This window comes from Bos indicus x Bos taurus, chromosome 26 (assembly GCF_003369695.1).
Source record: "Bos indicus x Bos taurus breed Angus x Brahman F1 hybrid chromosome 26, Bos_hybrid_MaternalHap_v2.0, whole genome shotgun sequence".
Taxonomy (NCBI): Eukaryota; Metazoa; Chordata; class Mammalia; order Artiodactyla; family Bovidae; genus Bos; species Bos indicus x Bos taurus.
Window position 1 is genome coordinate 32,884,500 of NC_040101.1, and position 21,647 is coordinate 32,906,146.

The 21,647-nt window shown below is 45.9% G+C and overlaps 1 protein-coding gene across 1 annotated transcript; it reads left to right on the top strand.

Moving 5' to 3' along the window:
- Nucleotides 1-14,073: 14,073 nt before the first annotated feature.
- On the top strand, nt 14,074-16,747 carry FRAT2 (FRAT2, WNT signaling pathway regulator). Its single transcript, XM_027529107.1, has one exon. The coding sequence runs from the start codon at nt 14,679-14,681 to the stop codon at nt 15,366-15,368; it is 690 nt and encodes a 229-aa protein (XP_027384908.1). The 5' UTR covers nt 14,074-14,678; the 3' UTR covers nt 15,369-16,747.
- Nucleotides 16,748-21,647: the final 4,900 nt, after the last annotated feature.

Below are 21,647 nucleotides of genomic sequence, written 5' to 3' on the forward strand. Positions count from 1 at the left end.
TTACTTTGCCAACAAAGGTCTGTCTAGTCAAAGCTATGGTTTTTCCAGTGGTCATGTATGGATGTGAGAGTTGGACTATAAAGAAAGCTGAGCACCGAGGAATTGATGCTTTTGAATGTGGTGTTGGAGAAGACTCTTGAGAGTCCCTTGGACTGCAAGGAGATCCAACCAGTCCATCCTAAAGGAGATCAGTCCTGAATATTCATTGGAAGGACTGATGCTGAAGCTGAAACTTCAGTACTTTGGCCACCTGATGCGAAGAGCTGACTCATTTGAAAAGACCCTGATGCTGGGAAAGATTGAATACGGGAGGGGAAGGGGACAACAGAGGATGAGATGGTTAGATGGCATCACCGACTGAATGGATGTGAATTTGAGTAAATTCTGGGAATTGGTGACGGACAGGGAGGCCTGGCATGCTGTGGTCCATGGGGTTGCAAAGAGTCAGACACAACTGAGTGACTGAACTGAACTGAACTGATGCCACAACTAAGAGTTCTCACGCCACAGCTAGATTCTGCATGCCACAGTGAAGATCCTGCGTGATACAACTAAGATCTGGCACAGCCAAATAAATAAATGAATTTTTTAAGTTAAAAAAAATGTCTATACCTTAATTTAAAGTACTTTATTGCTAAAATAAAAAAGGAAGTAGGATGAACCCTTTAAAAAGACAAACATAACTTTTTAAAAGCAACAAAGAGCTAACAGCATAGCAAGGAATTACCTGACCAAGCCTCAGGAGCAAATAGGACTCAGAGAGTCCAGCAAAAGGCAACCTTTTGTGTGAGTGGATGAGTGGGGTACAAACTGTGTGGCTGACATGCACTTTTAGGGGTCTTGTGAAGTTAAGGGGACAAAAGTTTGCGTTCAGGAATCTCTAAGAATGGAGACCCAAATAAATTACACACACATCTTCAGCTGGGACCTTAATGGATTACAATCTTGGCGTAAGGGTAAATCTATGGTGTATCACATACACTTGAAAATTACCATCAAGTAGTCTGGGTGGCCCAGGGAATCTTGAGGCTAGGACTTGGATTAAGGCGGTTTCAGACTGCTAGTGTCCTCATGAATTTGATAGAAAGAAGCAAAAATCTTATGTGGAGGATGACAACATCATCTTAGCTCCCAAATTATTTCTATTGTACAAAAAATTTTTCAAATGCAATGTCCAAGATTCTATCAACAATAACCTGGCAAAAAGGAGAAAAATATGAGTAAGAGAAAGCAGAAACAACAGCAAGAACAGACCACAGGCAATCTTCACCCATCACACTGTGTTGTTATTATTTATCTTTCTTTCTCAGTGGGGATATTTCCTGGTTTCTTCCCCAGCAATTATTCCATTCTTTTCCCTTCCCTACACTCTTGATTTCAGTTCTGATTATAATGTGATACTGGAGAGGTTGACCCTCTCACCAGCTGTAGGAGTAGGGCATATGAACTAACCATGGAATCTCTCTTGCTGTCCACAGGATTGACTCAGGGGTGAGCATATGAACTAAGACAGTCCAGTGGGTGAATCCCAGCCTGTCTGGGAGAGAATGCTGATATACAGACTCTCTACTCTTGAATAGAGAAGCATGTCCCTCTAAGAGCTGCTGGCTGCAACACTGAGAGTAGCTAGCTCCAGGTTGAAATCAATGCTGTGGAAGATCAAACTAGAAAGAAATCAGATCTTGAGTAACATTGTGAAGCTACTAGATCAAGGTTCACCTGTAGTTAGACCTGCTTCTAGAGCAGCATTGACCAACAGAAATATAATGCAAGTCAGCTGTGAAAATTTTCTAGTGGCCACATTTAAAAAGTAAGAAGACTTCCCTGGTGCTCTAGTGGTTAAGACTCTATGCTCTCAATGCAGGGGGTCCCAGTTTGATGCCTGGTTGGGGAACTAAAATCCTACAAGCCACATGGCACTGCCAAAAAAAAGGTGAAATTCATTTTAGTAATATATTTTATTTAACTTAATATATCCAAATACTATCATTTAACATATGTAATAATTATGTTACATATTAACATATGTAATAATGTAAATAATTACTAATGACTAGCTTACATTTTGTTATTCATGCTAAGTCCATGAAATCTAGTGTGTATTACACTAAACAGCACATCTCAGTTCAGACTAGGTATATTTCAAGTGCTGAATAGTCTTGTAGCTGGGGACAATCAAAGAGCTCTAAAATTTTCCTTTATTGAATCAATATATATCCTTAGAGCAAGGTTTAACTGCTTTGTGCATGCATGCTTGCTAAAGTCGCTTCAGTAATCCAACTCTGTGACCCTTGGACTGTAGCCTGCCACGCTCCTCTGTCCATGAGACTCTCCAAGCAAGAATACTGGAGTGGGTAGTCATGCCCTCCTCCAGGGGATCTTCCCTCTTCCATGGGTTCAACTCACAGATTAAACCCATGTCTTTTATGTCTCCTGCATTGGCAGGCGGGTTCTTTACCACTAGAACCACTTGGGAAGCCCTTAACTGCTTTACTGATGTATAATTTATATACCATTAAATTCACCCACTGTAAATGTACGGTTCTAGGCTTTTCAATAGAACAAAAGTTGTGCAACCACCACCAACCTCCAGTTTTAGAACATTGCCATCCACCACAAAATTTCCCTTGTGCCCCTTTCTTGTCACTCTCTACTCCCATCCACAGCCCCAGGCTGCTCTACTCTCTTTCTGTACATTTGCCTTTTCTGGAATTTCATATAAAGGGAATCAAGTAATATGTAGGGTTTTGCCTCTGGCTTCTTTAACTTAATGTAGTTCGTGTTTTTGAGGTTCCTCCATGTATTAGCATAATTCAGTACATTTCTTTCTATTGCTCAATAATATTTTAATGTATGGACACCCATTGTGTTTATCCATTCACCAGTTGATGGACATTTGGAATGTTTCCACCTGTGGGTGATTATGACTAAAGCAGCTAGGAACATTCTCATCCAAGCCTTTTTATGGATGTATTTCCGTTTCTCTTGATAGAGTCTTAGGAGTGGAATTCCTGGGTCATATGCTATGTTTATATTTAACCTCTTAAGAAACTGCCAGACTTCTTTCTTTCTGGCCTTGCCTGGTAGCTTACCCCAGGGTCTTATTTCCCCGACCAGGGATGGAACCAGGGCCCTCAGCATTAAGAGCATGGAGTCCTAACTACTGCACCACCACGGAATTCCCAAAACTCACCCTTTCAATGCACAGAATTCAATGTCTTACAACTATCACCACTAATTCCAGAGCATTTCCACCACTCTAAAAAGAAAATCTACACCCGTTAAGTGGTCATTCCTCATGCCTTACTTCCTTTCCCCAACTCCTTGGAAGTCCACTTTCTGTCTTTATGGATTTGCCTATTCTGGACATTTTATATAAATGGAATTATGTAACGTGGCATTTTGCATCTGGCTTCTTCCACTGAATGTAACATTTTCAAGTTTTATCCATGTTTAGCATGTATTAGTACTTCATTCCTTTTGTTTCTTGTTGTTTAGTGGCTCCGTTGTGTCTGACTCTTTGCAATCCCATGGACTGTAGGCCACCACGCTCTTCTGTCCATGGGATTTCCCAGGCAAGAATACCAGAGTAGGTAGCCATTTCCTCCTCAAGGGGATCTTCCTGAAACAAAAATCAAACTCACGTTTCCTGCAAGTCTCCTGCATCGCAGGTGGATTCTTTACCAGGAGCTCCTGGAGAAGCCAAGCCACTTCATTCCTTATCCACTGTTATTTAGAAGACTAAATAACACCCCATGTGTAGAGGTTGTTGTTCAGTCACTAAGTTGTGTCTGAGTCTTTGTGGCCCCATGGACTGCAACACTCCAGGCATCCCTGTCCTTCACTGTCTCCAGGAGTTTGCTCAGATTCATGTCCATTGAGTTGGTATACCATATTTCATTGATTCATCCATTAGTTGATGGACATTTGGGTCCTTTCTATTTTTTGGCTACTATGAATAATGTTGCTATGAATATTTTTGTACAAGTGTTTGCATGGACATATGCTTTTAGTTCTCTCAGGTATATGCCCAGGAGTGAAACTGCTGGGTTATAGGCTTCCCTGGTGGGTCAGATGGTAAAGAATCTGCCTTCAATGTAGGAGACCAGAATGGGTAGGGAAGATACTCTGGAGAAGGGAATGGCTACCCACTCCAGTATTTTTGCTTGGAGAATTCATGGACAGAGAAGCCTGGCGGGCTACAGTTCATAGGGTCACAAAGAGTGGGACACAACTGAGCAACTAACACTTTCACTTTTTTCATGCTAAACCCATGTTTAACTTTTTGAGGAACTGCCAAAATGTTGCACTGTTTCACATTCCCATCAACAATGTATTGGGGCTCCAATTTCTCCATATCTTTGCCCAGACTTGTTAACATCTGTCTTTTTTCCTTTTTACAGGCAACTGGTACTTCTTTTTTCATTGTGATAAAATAATAACATGACAAAATTTACCATTTTAGCAATTTTAAGTGTATAGTTCAGTAGCATAAAGTACATTCACATTCACATTGTTATGCAACATTTATCAGCACCATTCATTTCCAGAAATTTTTCATCATCTCAATCTGGAACTCCATATCTGTTAACTCCCATTTCCCTTCTCCCCCCAGTCTCTGGAAGCCACTGTTATACTTTTTGTCCCTATGAATTTGGCTTCTTTAGATATTTCATATGACTGGAATCATGAAATATTTATTCTTTTGTGACTTGTTTCACTTAGCATAATGTCCTCAAGTTTCATCCACATTGTCGTATGTGTCAGAATTCCCTTCCTTTTTAAGGAGGAATGATACATTGTATAGCTGTATCACTTTTGTTTATCTATTCATAAATCTGGATGGACATTCGGGTTGCTTCCATTTTTTGGCTGTTGAGAATACTGCTGCTATGAATGTGGTGCTTTCAATTCTTTCAATTTAGGGTATATACCCAGAAATGGAATTGCTGGATCATATGGTATTTCTGTTTAACTTTTTGAGGCTTAGAGCCATTTCTATAGGACAGGGGCCACTACTTAAGGACCCCTGGCCCTTGAAGTTCCTGCCTTACGTTTGATTGGTCCGTTTACCTTTTAGAGGGTTTTCCCTTTGTGTGGAAACCATGACTCAACCATGTTTTGAAGCGATTTTATTTACAATGTACTTTCATTGTTCAGAAAAGAAAATAAGAAAGTCTCCTTTAAGGATTCACAAGGATTAATGGAGGGATGCACCGAATAGCAGCAACAGCTCAGAGGGAGGGGGGAGGGAAGGGGAGGAGGGGGGGAGGAGGGAGGGGGGGAGGAGGGAGAGGGGGTTACTCACCAATGCATTCGGCTGACTTTGCTCTTCTCTTCAGCCAAGCTTTTTCTCCTGATCGAAGGCTGCATAGGATGGGGCAGACTCAGAGCTCTCATCCAAGTTCTGGCTGAGCCAGAAAAGTGGGCTCTGGTTAAAAGCTGTAAAAAGAGTAAAAAAAAAAAACAAAAATTAAAAGTACGTGCCTTTTACCTTGGGTACTCCCAATCAATGCCTTCCTCTTTCTGCAAGTATGGGAAGGGGTTTGGTGGAGTGGATAATATTGTACTTTTGTCAGGATATTGTGGTGGTAAGGAGAGGAAGGGTGAGAAGTTAAAAAATTATATGTGGTAGTAATAGTGATACAAATAATACTAATTACTATTAACATAACAGCCACTGCAGAATGTCTGTGAGGAGCAGTGTTGCCCCCCATGAGGACCACTGAGTTACCGCGACCAGCTGTCCTGGTTGGCATGAGATGAAGGTGGTTTCCTAGGACAGCAGATTTTCAGTGCTAAAACAGAGTCTCAGGCAAACTGGGGTGGTGGTTCACCCAAAGGCTAGGCCCCCACTTCCTAGTTGTGCAGCCCTGGGCTGTTTCCTTTACTTCTCTGGCCTGTTTCCCTAGAGATAATACCCTCAGAGATAATCATATCTAACTCACACATTAGTTCTGAGGATAAAATAAAGTCTATGCATAAAGCATTAAGCCCAGTATATGGCACAGTAATAGCTACAAATACATGTTAGGAATTATTACCTAAATTCTTTTCTTTTTTTTTTTTTTTGCTGCTGAAAGATCCAATAGCTTTATTTTTAATTGGAGCATAACTGCTTTACAACATTGTATTTGTTTCTGCTATACAACAATGTGAATCAGCAATTTGTGCACATATATCCCCTCCCTCTGAAGCCTCCCTTCCACTCCTAAATTCTTATCTAATTTAATCTTGTAAGGTTTGTTTGTTGTTTTGGGGAGCAATTTTTATTTGTTTAAATGTAGAGTCCATTTGCATTCACAAATTTATATAATAAAAGCCAAAGATACAGTGAGACTGCTAGAAAAGAAAATATTAAAACCACATAGTAGAAGAGAGAAAAAAATGAGCCCCTTCAAATCAAGGCCAATAGATTTCTAAAAGTGTGCATTCCTGGGGCCTGGATTAAGAGGGTGGGGCCGTGGTTTACTTGGAGCCGGCAAGCTGAGCACTGGGTGCAGATGGCTCCTCCCTCCCTGTTTAGAGTAGCTCCTAAATTAGATGATTTTATTAAGTTCATTTTACACAACTGGAAACAGAGTAAAAAGCACGAAGTCTCCCAGAGCCCTTGTCAGCTTTTCCGGCACTAGCTGCTAGCCATCCTAATTTTGCTAGAGGACCATGAGGAGGGGTTAGAAATTACAAGCTTGGATATCATAGCCCAGCTGCTTGCCCAGCATCCCAGAACCAAGGGAGCTTTTAGGAATTGAGTCCAACCCCTGGCTTTACAAATGGAACCATGAGGCCCGGAGCTGGAACTGCTGTCCCCAGCATCCAGCTACTGAAGAAGAACCCAAGTCACCCCACTCCCAGCTAGGTGCCCCCTCTAACGTTGGTCAGGACCAGACAGACCGTGGTCCCTGGACAGCTCACTAGACCTAGGGACACAGGCCTGCAATGGGCAAGAAGGAATTTAGACAACATCCTCAAGTCTGCATTTCCAAATGGGCTTGTTTTCCCACACGAAGTTGTGCGGTTTTTCTGCGGAGACCAGCACTGACTCCGAGGCGGTCTGCTGTCTGCCTGCAGGAGTCTGAAACAGGAAAGAGAAGGCTTCAGCGCACCTGTGTGTCGAGGTCTACAGGTGAGTCCAGATGCTGAACTCACCAGTCTCTTCCCTCACCTCAAGATGCTAGATGTAAAGCTGCTCCGGCAGAAAAATCCAGAATGGCCTACTAGAAGTGAATTTCCCTCTATAGGACAAATTCTGTAAGATGGTGAAATGCTTGGCCTGGCCTGCAGGACAGGGATGGGAACCCAGCCTGGTTGTGGCTTGTTGGAAGCTCATCTGAGCTGTGCACGATCAGATCACAGAGTGCTTCCTTGAGCAGGGAGGCCTCCATTTCACCATCATCCCAAACTGGCATCTGGCTTTTATATTTACTTCTTTGGGGTTTACTTCCTCTGGGCCCTGGCACCTATAGGCAGATTGCTCCTTTTATTTCTTATTTTTATTTTTTGTATACGTGTATGCATTTATTTATTTTAGTTGTGCTGCATGGCATGGTTCCACCACCAGGGCCGCAGCAGTGCCGAGTGCTAATCTCTGAACTACCAGGGAATTTACCAGATTGCTCTTTTTAAAATGCAAATCAGGTCTCGTGGCCCACCTGTGCTCACAACCCACCCAGTGCTTACCTCTGCAGCTCAAACTGCACCCCATCCTTCACATACCCCATTTTGTGCCTCCTCTAGACACTGGCCCAGCCATATTTGAGCTTTTTCAAGTTGCTTAGAGGTGCTACTCTCTTCTCTTCTCTCTTCCCTGTTAACCCTTCCCCATCCCTGTTACTTAGTGTTATGCTGGATGCTGTCACAAATCTCAAACTTTTCAGCACTTAACACAAAAAGTGGTTTTCAAGTTCTCATGAAAAGCTAAACATTTGGTGTTCCTATATGTTGGGTGATCAGGTTGGGGGCGGGGTTGCCATTTTCCACGTGTGGCTTCCAAGATTGCCCTGGGCATTGACACCGCTGTGAGTACAGTGGGAAAGAGCATTGGATGAGCACCTGAAGAGGTTTTTATGGATCAGCACGCATTGTTTCTGCTCAGGTTTCACTGACTAGAACTCAGCCACGTGGCCACAGTTAGCTGCAAGCGAGTTTGGAAAACATATTCTAGCTGTATTCCCAGGGAAGAAGGAATGGGTTTTTGTGAACATGCTGCAACAGCATCCTTGAGGCATCAGTCTGGGTCACTTTTGTAGAAAGTAATTCCTAACTCATTGAGTGGGTTGAATGGCTCCTTGATTGAACCATCACACTTGGTACTCAATCCTTTTATGACCCATGTTTTTTTGTTTGTTTTTTTTTTTTGTCTTTTTTTTTGTCCTTTTTTTTTTTTTATGACCCATGTTTAAGGTAGGATACAATAATTGTTTATTTATACATTTTTCTGCATTAGACTGTGCATTGGTTTCCTATTGTTTCTTAACAAATTACCATAAATTTAGAAGCTTAAAACAACACACACTTATTATCTTACTGTTGAAAATCCCATGGATGGAGGAGCCTGGTAGCCTGCAGTCCATGGAGTCTCGAAGAGTCAGACATGACTGAGCGACTTCACTTTCACTTTTCACTTTCATGCATTGGAGAAGGAAATGGCAACCCACTCCAGTGTTCTTGCCTGGAGAATCCCAGGGACGGGGGAGCCTGGTGGGCTGCCGTCTATGGGGTCACACAGAGTCGGACACGACTGAAGCAACTTAGCAGCAGCAGCAGAGGTCAGGAGCCTGAAGTGGGTCTTACTGGGTTAAAGTCAAGGTGTCAGCAGGGCTGTGTTCTTTTCCGGAGGTTGTAGGGGAGGAACTGTCTCCTCTCCTTTTCCAGCTTCTAGGGGCTGCCTACATTCCTTGGCCCATGGCCCCTTCCATCTTCAAAGCAATCACAACATTCTACCTTTAATTCTACCATCACATCTTCTCTGACCCACCTGCTTCCCTCTTCTTTTAAAAAAATTCTTTTTCATTGATGGTAGCTGGGCATGGACATTCTCTAGTTGCAGTGAGCAGGGGCTACTCTCTAGTTGAAGTGCTCAGGCGTCACACGACAGCGGCTTCTCCTGTTATGGGGCACAAGCTCTAGGGCACTTGGGTTCAGTAGTTGTGGCTCATGGGCTTAGTTGCCCCATGACAGGTACAATCTTCCTGGACCAAAGATCAAACCCATGTCCCCTGCATTGGCAGGCAGATTCTTGGTCTAACCACTGGACCACCAGGGAAGTCCCGTCATCCTCTTGTGATTACATTGGGCCCATCTGGACAATCCAGGATAAACTGCCCAATTCAAGAGTCCCTTAATCCCATCTGCAGAGTCCCTTTTGCCATGTAAGATAACATATTCACAAGCTCCAGAGCTCAGATCGTGGACATTTTTGAAGGGCCATTATTTTTCCCACCACAGGGTGTTAGGCCCTGTAAGGACACTATGCAGGTACCCTTCGATGTGCTGGGTGATGGAATGAAGGGAAGTCACAGCCTGCTGAGCTCCAGGCTGTGGTGACCCTGCCAGGATCTCCCTCACCCCACTCCCTGCTGGTCTGTCACGCAACCAGCAGCCCAACCATCATCTTTCCTACTTCCCCATATGTGATTTACAGAGAATGTACAGGGCATGTCTTTCATGTCCCAAGGCAAATTTTTGAAAATCAATTTTATTGTGGTATAATTGTGTGTGCGTACATGCTGTCGCTCAGTTGTGTCCAACTCTTTGTAATCCTAAGGACTGTATCCAGCCGGGCTCCTCTGTCTATGGGATTTTCCAGGCAAGAATACTGGAATGGGTTACCATTTCCTTCTCCAGGGGATTTTCCCAACCCAGGGATCAAACCTTGGCCTCCTGTGTCCCCTGCATTGTAGGTGGATTCTTTACTGCTGAGCCATCAGTGAAGCCCTATAATTAATTCACTCATTTAAAAAGTCCACTGGGTTTCTTTTTTTTCCCCACACCACGGCATGTGGGAATCTTAGTTCCCCTACCAGGATTGAACCTGTGGCCCTTGCAGTGGAAACTCAGAGTCTTAATAACTGGATGACCAGGGAAGTCCCTGTCCATTGAATTTTGACAAGTATATATATACCCATGCAACCACCACCATAATTAATATATGGTATGTGTGTTTACAGTTTGTTTTGCTATTTTGGTGTACAGTTCTAAGATCTGTGCAGATGTGTGTAACCATTACTGCAATTAGGACATTGAGCAGTTCCATCGGCCCCCAAAATTCCCCCGTGCTCGCTTTTGTAGTCACAGCCTTCCCTCTACCAACTTAACCTTTGGCAATCACTGATCTGCTATCTGAGCCGATGGTTTTGCCCAAGGCAATTTCTAATCATGATTACCTAGGTAGACATTTTATTAAAAATAATTGCAACCTACACCAACCTATGCCCTTAGCACAGAGAAGACAGGATGGAAAAGATGACTGAAGATATTCATCAGGACTAGCGGGGTCCCCTGGCTGCCGCTGGACTAGTTTCTGCTTGCTTGCCAAAGGAAGTCAATGACCCTGTTTACCTCCGTCAGAAAATCACACAGCAGGAGTGAGGGAATCAGCTGATTTGGCATTTTCAATGGACTTCAAAGTTGAAAAAGATCTGTGGCCTGCACTGGAAGGATGGTGAAGACGAGATAACTTCACATCCGCTAGTAGGCTGCGGTTACAATTACAGAGAAAGAACTAGATCAAGTACCAGATACAACACAGACTTTGTCTTATTGAGGTGATGTGCACATAACATAAAATTAGCTATTTCGAAGTATACAATTCAGTGACGTTGAATATACCCACAGAGTTGTGCAACCTCTACTATCAAGTTCCAAAATCTTTTCAGCACTCCAAAAGGTAACCTCGCACCCTTTAGCAGTCTTGCCCCAGGCCTAAGCAGCCACCAACCTGCTTTCTGCCTCTGTGGGTTTACCTCTTCTGGATATTTCCTGTAAGTGGAATCCCAATACACCACCTTGTGTTTCTGGCTTCTCTCACTTCGCGTAATGTTTTTGAGCATAATGTAGCACATCATCACTTCCTTTCTTCTTACGGCTGAGTAATATTCCATTGTGTGGCTACACTGTTTAACTAGTCATCCATTAATGGACCACAGCACAGAACTTGCTTTTTTTAGGCTTAAACATCTCTAAAACTATTTCTGCTTCTCAGAGCTTCATTCCAATATCACCCCCAGGGTCATGCGATGAGTTTTCCCATACACATTCTTATGTAATGTAACAATTTTGTAAAGAAGGGATCACCCTCCGTTTTACAGATTCACAATATGAGGCACAGAAGGATGAAGTGGCTGGATGCAGGTGGGATTCCAAGCCTATAGTCCCTCTCTCTCATCCCTGCTGGCGTCTCTGAGTGCAGACGACTGAAAACAAAGTCCATGTGGAAAGCAAACTCCTTGTGAAGAATTTCAATGCAGTCTAAACAAATGCAGAAAATCCTTGAATTCTGTGTCCTTCCACGGGTGATGCTGAATACCCTCCATGTCTCTTTCCAGGCAGACGGCCAGCGTGCCAGGCACACAGCTCTCATCGTTTCCCTTTCTGATACCCTCTCATTACTTTTAATTGCATCTGAGTCTCTCTAGCATCTTGTATTTTGATTCCTAATCCAGGGCATTTCTCTGCCTCCCACTGATCCAGCATCGCACTTTCTTCTCTCAGAGCTCTCCAGAGAAGTGCCCCCAGGAAAATGGAGTTGGTCTCCAGTAATGAATTCCTCTCTATAATGAATAGTATAATATCCGAGTCCCGGCATATTTACATAGCAATCTCCACACAAAAGCAACATTACAAAGGGAAGATTTTTAAAAGAATGCCATCTCAGCTCTATTTCCTATAGTACTGAGAGCACTGTGGGAATTACCCTGACAAGAAGACAAAAAACGACTTCCAGGGATGCTGGGTTAGAGACAATAGCTACACCAGCTCCATTAATGTTTAAAGTCAATGGAGCATAAAACTGCTTTTCTCTACTTACAGGCAGGCATCATCTTACAGAGAGGAAGGAAAAAAATGTACCATTTAACTCTGCTGAAATCCATAAGACCTCCCCTAATTTTCATTCCCCTTGAAATTCTCTCTAGTAAGTGTCATCAGAATGAAAATGAGACTCCTCTCTCTCTGGGGACAACGGCTTTCAGTTTGCATCCATAAAGTATATGAAGAGCCCTCCACAGAGATGCAGGAGGAAGTCTGCACGTTGGGAAAGGATCTGTCACCAAAACCTGCAGAACTAGTTGTGGGGTCACAGCTTGGGATTTGGGAGGCTTTGGACTGACTTCAAGCAATCCTAGGTCCCATAAGCAGGAGGCAGAATTCAGGGACCAGTCAAGTTCAAGGAAGTAATGCCTTGGGGGTACATTTTACTTAGTGGGCTGCAAGGGGGGAAATTTTACATGAATGTATTAGCTGTTACCCTGAGGGAATGGCTGGAGTTAAGCCAGACCTCTGTTAGTAAACCACTGGACCTAATCCCACATTACTTTGGTAATGCCTGACAAAGCCTGTTCCCATTATCTCATTTGATCCTGAAAGCAATCCTCAGGGGGCCAGGATTATTTTTTTCCATTTTACAAGTGTTTTCACTTGTAAACTGATTTGCCAGAAGCCACACACCCAGAGGTGGCAGGAATTTCAGGTCTTTTTTTCAACTGATCATAGTATTCCCAGTCACACCCAGACCTTACAGCCTACAGCTTACCCAGCAGCTGGGAGCTTATCAGGGAAGAGCTTGTATCTATAGTACCCAAACACCTCTGGCCCAGTGAAGAAATATAGCCCTGCCTGTATTCAGCTGTGCCTGCAGCCTCAGGGTGGGAGGGTGTGGCATCATATTATCTCCCCACACTAGTAACCAAAATTAATCCAGATGGATTTGAAAAAAATCAAGACACTAGGAAAATCTCAGGAAAATAGAACTGAATATTTAATAACTTTCTGGAGGCCAGACTCTAAATTTAGCATTGTAGTAAAAGTTTCAAAGGAAGGGACTTTATATAGATATGACTATTTTAAAAGTTTAAGTTTTAGTGAAAAGTAAAACACTGCACAGGGCCAACAAAAACGGAAGAAAGAGTCACAGCAAAATATGAAAGAGAAGAGTTAGTTTCTGGTAGGTAGAGGAGTTATGCAAATACAAAAAACAAAAAAAACAAAAAAAAACTCAATAGGAAAAACTTATGAGACAACTATTCCCCCCAAAAAGAAGTACGTTGGTTAACATTTAGAAAACTCCTCTACCTAAGTAAGATCAAATTCAGAAATGAGTTATCCATATCACTTACAAAACCAGAAAAAAAGTAACTATAATACTCGTGAAGGCACGGTGAATACCATATGCTTACAACATGAATGACGGGAGAATAAATTTACCCAACTGTTGGAAGGAAAGCAATTTGGTACATTTATCAGAAACCTTAAAATATCCATATCCTTTGACCTGAATTTCCATTCCTGGCAATATGTTCTTAGGAGAGAATCAACACACAAAAAATTTCTGCGCACAAAAATGTTAATCACATACTTATTTACAACAGTGAAAGAAGGTAAACAGCAAACGTTAAAAGAGTTGTTTAATAATTCATGGCACAGTCATTTAATAGAAACTTACGTAATCATTAAATGTTCTCAAAGCGCAAGCAATAACACGAACACCATTTATGGTGTAATGCTAGTGGGAAAGTGAATAACGTATACGAATGGCTGTTTGCGTAACACTTTTAATAGAAAAAGGCTGGAAAAGAAAAATTCTAATATGTAAACCATGTTTGAGTTCTATGATTAGAGTTTTTTTTTTCTATTGCCCTATATTTCTATTTAAATCTTTTTTTTTTTTTTTTTTTAATGAACAAAGTCAGGTCTTCTTTAGCCATACGGTGGTGCGTCTTTCTCTAGCGCTGTGCCTGAGGGCCGGAAGCCTGGGCGGAGGGGGTAAGCTCATAGACCCCACCTCAGGTCGATTAGGCCCGCCAATGCGACGTCGCCCTCCCTAGCCCCAATTTCCCCAGCCCCACCCTTTCCGAGCCGGCTGATCGCAGGGCCCGCCCCTCCCCCACCACTCCGGGTTCGGGTGACTGCGGGAGCGCGGGGGTGGAGCAGGGCCGGCCCTAGCCGTGCTGACACGTGGGGAGGGAGGAAGCGTCCGAGGAGGAGGGCTTGGGTGTGTGGGTAGGTGTGTCCGTGAGTGGGAGAATCCAATACAGGCCGCCTCAAGAGTCTTCATTTTCTTGTGCTGCTGATCGGGCCGGGGAAGTACGAAGTTCTCCCCACTCCCGGAATCCCCTCCTAGGCAGACACCGAGCGCAGACACAAGAAGGCTCCGGCTGCGTCCCTGCCCTTCCCGCGACTGCTCGCGCCGGGCCGCCTCCTCGCGTTTCCCCCCCTCCCCGGCGCGGTGGTAGGGCCCGGCGGCGACGTCACCCATTGTTTACAAATCAACCCGAGCCAGTAGGATTCCGGCTCGCGCGGCTGCAGGCGCGCGGCGCGAGTGCCTGGCGGGCTCCGGTTACCTCCTCGGCCTCGGCTTTGGCCTCAGCACCGCGCCCGGCTCCGCCACGGCACACCGAGCCCCCGGGACAGCCGAGCCGCCAGCGACTCCCGCACAGCTCCGGGTGCCGGCGCGGGGGGCCATGCCGTGCCGGAGGGAGGAGGAAGAGGAAGCCGGCGAGGAAGAGGAGGAGGAGGAGGACAGCATCCTACTGCTGGAACAGTCGGTGACTGTGGGCGGCTCGGTTGAGGTGGACCGGCTGGTGGCCCAAATCGGCGAGACGCTGCAGCTGGACGCGGCGCAGGACCGCCCTGCCTCCGCGTGTGCGCCCCCGGGGCCGCCACTGCAGCCCCCGCGGCCCCCGGCGGCGGTGAGAGCGGACAAGGCCCGGGCCCCAGCGCAGCCGCTGCTTCTACCGGCCGTGTCGGTCGAGGCTGGGGGCCCGGCGCCCTCGGGGGCCTTGCGCTGCGCCCTCGGGGACCGCGGCCGCGTGCGGGGCCGGGCTGCGCCCTACTTTGTGGCGGAGCTCGCCACTGGAGCCAGTACATTACCCGGGCCGTGCCGGCGAGGATGGCTGCGGGGCGCTGTCACCTCCCGCCGCTTGCCACAGCGACGATGGCCCCCAGCTGGGGCGCGCGCCAACGACGACGACCCGCACCGGCTTCTGCAGCAGTTGGTGCTCTCGGGGAACCTCATCAAGGAGGCCGTGCGGAGGCTCCAGCGAGCAGTCGCCGCGGTGGCAGCCACAGGCCCCGCGGGTCCCGCCGGACCGGGGGCCAGCCGCAGCCGACCGGATCCTGTCTCCCTTCAACCCTCCGGCGCTTTGCACTGACCCAGGGCCCCTGGAGGAAGGAAAAGAAGCTGCTGCGCGGACCCTACGGCGTCCTACTTACCCCAACCTTGAGCTGAAGCCGCCGTTGCCGTTCTTGGAGCAATCGCCTAGACTGCAAGGAGGCGCGTGGGGAGAGACCTCAAGCCGAGAAGTTAGTGGCCCCGGCGAGGCTGTCGGAGAAAACTTGAGCGTGGAGAAATACGCGGGCCTGGGCGCGTTCGTGTCGCGTGAGAATTAACCCCGGCCCCAGGGACCTGGGACAAAACTGGGAGACTATGGCAGCTATTTGCATCAACTTGTACCTGACTTAACCCTTGGGGATGTCGTGTGCTAGGATTGTTTAAAGATTCGGTTTCAAGGGGCGAGAATCGTGAGGGCTTTATAACAATACTTGAAAACTGATGACTCGAATACATTTCTTTATTTTCCGGTGGAGGAGCTTAGTGAAAATGGTGCTACAATCGCTGTGCAAAGAAATTCCAGAGAAAAGAATGTAAAAGCTTGGTGGTGGGTGGGTGGGTTGGGATGCCAGCCCCCTTACTCTCCCATCCTCATCCGGTGACTGACTGACGTGGGAGATGGGAACTCCAGTTGTCTGGGGCAGGGAGGTGGAGAATTTTGAAGGTGGGTCGACTTGGATGTGGACTTTTAAATGCCTTGACCTTGCCACCTGTGATTCAAGGTCATGGTGTGCTGTAGGTGGAAGACTGTGGGGTTCCTGGGAAAGCTAACTCACCCCTGTGTCTGTCTTTTCTTTTGTTCCAAGAAGAGTCCTGTTTATGCTTTGCTACCTCTTGGAGCGGACATACAGATGTAAGGAGAATTACTTGTTTTTTTCCGTGCTTTCTTTCTATCCAGAACTCCTCCTGCGAGGCCACTCTTAGCCATGCCCTGAGTTTTCTCAGAGACAGTCATAAACAATCCTTGAGTCTCTCCTGTCCTCCTGCTTGGCCTTTCTTCTTCCACCCTTTCTGATGTGCACTGCATGGATGAGACCCTGGCTGTTTGTCTGCTCTATTTTGGCCCTCCGTGGAGCCATGAGCCTGAGTCTCTGAGGGTCCTCGCCTCTGTTTCCTCTAGGCACCAGCTTTTTGTGAGTGACAGAAACCGTGTTTTAAATGTGACTCTCCAAGAGGAGAAACTGCTGGCTTTACCCATATGAAACTTAGGAAACTTGAGGGCGCTTTAAATAAGGTGCCACCTCCAAACTTTAAGGGAGCTAAACTAACTTTTTAAAAAAAGATTCAATGGCTTGCTCATCCTTCAGATGTAGCTGTTGACGTACACTTCGCACCGGAGTGTCTGAAATTGTGGTGGTCCTGATTTCTAGGATTTCTTAATTAAAATGTCTGCTGAATAAATTGGGTTTTTGTTTTGGAGCATGGTTTGGCTTTTTGGTGGAAGGCGGGGGGAAAGAAAAGCACATAGGTGACACCTTTCCTAATGAAGTTATAATGGAGAGGGCCCTTGGGGGGGTCGAGGTGGGAGGTGGAGACTGGTGGAGCTGCAGTCCAAGAGTGCTTCTGGGTCGATAATCCACAAGACACAAAAATTCAGTCCAGGTTTTAGAAAACATGCTAGGTGGGCTTTCAACTCCTTTTGTGGAATCAAAACATAGTCCAGAAACTTTCTAGGCTGGAAGGAGGACAGAGGCCAAGTGATTTGCTGTACCTGAAAGAGGGTGGAGGAAGGTGAGTTTTCTGAATTTTTTGTGTTTGAAGAATGGGGAGGGTATAGACAGAGCCTCACTATTTTCATCTTTGAGATTTGACCCAGTCTTGAGCTGTGGCCTAGAGAATTCTGACAATAGGGTTTTATAGCAATGTCCTTGGTAGTTGGTGTGGTTTGAGCAGGCAGAGTTCAATTCATGAAAGTGGCCCTCCTGGATCCCCTGCTCTCCATCCCATCTTCCCCTGGCATGGGCCCCCTTCCCCCAAGAAAGCCTTACTTGGTACAGCCCAGCTCTGCTAACTCGCCCCAGGGGCACCTGTCCTGCCCAGCATTTCCCACATGGGCTGCAGGGGAAGGCTAGTGCTCAGTGACTCAGTTTGACTCAGCCCTGCTGCTCGCCATGTGTGTCATACCAGGTAAGTGACAGCTCTGCATTTTTCTTCTCTCATTTATAAAACAGTACTGCTAAGTGTAATGAGGACCTGAGATGTCTGGAACACTTAAGGGCTGAAAAAATGATAACTGTTGATTCTTATCACCACTGCGCCTTCTTCTTTCAGCAGACCCCTGTTTGTCTCTTCAATGTCCTCCACATGTCCTAACATTTAAGACACCCCTTGATCTCCACTGTGATCATTGCAACCTCTTTTGCTTCCGTATTTTATAAGTCCCTTTTCCTGAACGCCTTCTAGAAGGCCACCTTCACACACCTTCCAAATGATCTGTCTCTGCTATTATCATTACGGGGGTTGGGACTTGACACATGTGCCAAGTACTGTTCGTTACGTCACGGCTTTATTATTCGTTATGATGTAGGCACTATTTTCTCCCTTTTATAAATGAAGACACTGAGGTCCAGGAGATTAAGTGATTTGCTGAAATCACCACCTTTTAATAAGGAGCTGGGGTTTGAACCTAGGCACTCTGGCTCTAGGTTCTCCTGCTGTCCTTAATCAGGGCGTCCAGTCATGCGGTGTGCTACCTCCACAAGATGTTTTTGACGGCATTTTCTCCCATGTTGAATTTATTAAATTCTTAAGAGCCTTGAGAATTTAAGCCTTAAGAACCTTGACCCAATAAATACCTCAACCCTGCAGCATCACCATTCTCACAGAGTTTTCTTGCAGGCCAGCCACATACATGCAAGGCGCTAGGGATCCGGGATGATGCAAGGTTTCAGACATCCTGGAAGAGCCTGCAAACAGGTTTGGGGCTGAGACCTTCACATAAGTTAATAGGAATTGCGTTAAGAGAGGCACAGATAACCAATGGTAAATGGCTGCTCTTTTTAGAACCTTCTGTCTTCTGTAAGATGAGGGCATAAGGCCAAGATGGTGAGGTCTCACCCGATGCAACTGTCTTCTGCATCTGCAGCATGGCCTGGAATGAAATTAGACTGGTGACTGGACCAAAGGACCTGAGCATCTACAGGCCCTGACAAAGCAAGGTAGAGAAGGAAACCGCCCCATTCATGCAGAACTCTGCCAGGGACCTTTAACAAGATGGCCCTTCACTGTTGACACTGGGGAGAGGTAGGAATCGGGGGTGGTAGAACAGAATCTGAACTCATGGCTCTTAAGTCAAATCTCTTAACCTCCTTTCTGAGCCTACCCACACTTTTCCTCCTGAACCTCAGCCCCAGCTACTGATCAACCATTTGCAAAGGCTGTAGAGAGCTGAGTCCTGGCTCTGGGCCTGGGAAAGGGTCTCTGTGCAAAGGAGGCAATGGCCGTTTCACGTGTTGCAGCTTGGGCTAGCCCATTCCTAGTACTTGGCCCAGGGGGGATTGTGGCTGGCATATTCCCAGTCCCTAGGAATAGGTAGAACTAAGGACATGGACATGGGGCAGAGCTGAGACAATTCTATCTGCTCAAGGAGCCGAGGCCTAGGTTTCCCTGGTAACATTCTGCAAATCTTGAGTCCAGAAGGACAAGGGCAATAGGGAAGTTGTAAGAAGCTGGTTGTGTGAGTGTGTGGTGGGGGGTTGGGGTTGATTAGGCGTTTCATGTGGGAAGTTACAGCAACAGCAGCCCGCTGCCTCATCTATGATTAGGAGTTGGAAGAGCGATCAGGGCTGAAGATAAAAACTAGGTGCTTAGTGCTAGGATGGGTGGATGGAGCCTGGGAGACACTGTCGGTTGGGAAGGAAGAACACCAACCAGTATACATAGCACTTACCAAGTGCCAGACTCTGTTCTAAGCACTTTACAAAGATGAAGAGTAGAACCTAGAGGCCAAGGGAGGCTAAAGGGTTAACTGTAAGGGATAGTTGGGTGTGTGTTATCTGCATACATGCACAGGTGCACACATAGAAACACATGCAGAGCTATAGGTACGTGATCTCTATATACCTTCCATGGTCAGGTCCAGAGTATGTGGAATCAGATCTTGCTCAGTGGCCTTCACTATCTTTCTTTAATCCTGAAGTTATTCCACTTCTCCTTATCAGCACCATTAAGCAGTGTGTTTTGAACATCTACACTGTGAATCCTTGCCCTGCTTAACCCTGCTGAAGAGAAGTCCTATTTATGGTGAATTTGGAGAAAGGTGGTGATGTCTCTGGTGTCAGGGGAAGATTTTCAGGAAAACCTTGGAAACCGAATCTAATTCAGACAGTAAAACAGAAATGGGCAAAAGGTAGGGCAAAGGTAACAAGGTGATAACCAGCTTGTCATTCTTTTTTAACCCACCCAAATCAATAAGTCAAACAAACTCCCTGAACAGCCTATCAATGGGGGGTGGTGAATTTTACCTCCTGAGTCAGCTGAGGAGGGGGAGTAGTTAATAAGCTCCTTGATATCAGATTTAGATTTCATTCTGCTGTAGCGTATGGTACAGAGAAGAAAGACTCGTTCACACAAAAACATATCCAGTTTCAACAGCCAACTGGTCCCCAGCCTCTCTGTGGTAGGATAGTGTGTGACTTAGAGTGCTATCACAGGGGACATCCTCCTCTAAGGTCCCCTAAGCCCTGCTCTTCAAACCTACGCAGACTGAGCACCCCATCCCTTCCTATCTCCTTTAGAAGCCTCATCCTTTATAGCGTCTTCCCTTTAGTTCCTTCCTTTCCATGTCCTCTATCTGCATTTGGACGAGTGCAGGTCTTCCCTGCTTTAGCAAACCTTCCCTTGATTCTCATTTCCCTTTTTAGTTGCTGTCTGTCTTACTTCATCCTCTCCAAACTCCAGACACCACAATTCGTCGTCTGTGCTCCAAGCACTCTCTTAGCCTCCACAAGTCTGTTGAAATTGCCCATTTGTTTGCTTTGCAAATATTTACTGAATGCCAATACCCAGGTGTTGTTACTAAATGCAGCTATGTTTCAGGCAGTGGCCTAAACATTTTTACTATCATTAACTCAATGAATCCTCCCAACCCAATGAGGCAGGGACTTTATTATTATCAGACTTGGAGGTGAGAGAGGTGAAGTAATCTGCCCATGATCACAAGAAGGAGCTTTAAAAAAAAAAACAAAAAAACTAGGATTGTGACCCAGGCAGAGACTTCATTTTAACAGCTACCTGCTACTGTGCTGAAGGCTATGCGTTTTCTTTCTGAAATGTGTCCCTTCTTGTCTTTTCCTTTCTCTCTGAGCCCAGACCCTTATCTCTTGTTGCCTGGATGCTATATAGGCATCCAACCGACAGTAAAGGCTCCCTCTCCACCCCAGTCCTTCCCCCACATTGTGTCGCCTGATAATCTGCCTGAAACTTGTCAGTCCTGCTGTCAAAGAATAAAATAATCTCTTTGGAAAAAGAAGACATTCACATATGAGCCCCTGAGATAACCCTATAATGACAGTAAATAAAATGAAGAGTGAGAACAAGATGAACTTGAAGATCACCCCCTGTTGAAGACATTGCCTTTTTCTCAGTACAAATTGTAGGTGGGAGTGGACAGGGCAGGCACGAAGACCTTCAGCTGAGCGCTGAATTTGAATTAGAAGGGTTTCTGATAGGAATGGTTGGGAAGATCCTCTGAAGAAGGGAAGGGTTATCCACTCCAGTAGTCTTGCCTGGAGAGTCCCATGGACAGAGGAGCCTGGCAGGCTACAGTCCATGGGGTCACAAAGATTTGGGCACAGCGGAGCGACTCACACTTTCACTGATGGGAATGGAGGATTTAAGCATCTGTGTCCTCCAGATGCTCTGCCCACAAACCCTTTCCTTTGTTAACATTCCCTACTGCCCCTACTGTACAGGTCTCAGTCCTGAGCTGTTTTCAAGTTTCCATTTGAAGAAGACCTCCACCCTCTTCCGATTAAATCTCTTCTAGGCAATGGCAACCCACTCCAGTACTCTCGCCTGGAAAATCCCATGGACGGAAGAGCCTGGTAGGCTGCAGTCCATGGGGTCGCTAAGAGTCAGACACGACTGAGTGACTTCACTTTCACTTTTCCTTTCATGCATTGAGTAGGAAATGGCAATCCATTCCAGTGTTCTTGCCTGGAGAATCCCAGGGACGGGGGAGCCTGGTGGGCTGCCATCTATGGGGTTGCACAGAGTCGGACATGACTGAAGTGACTTAGCAGCAGCAGCAGCAGCAGACAAGTATTCCCTTCCTTACCCTGCCCCAGTTTCAATCCCTGGATTGGGAAGATCCCCTGGA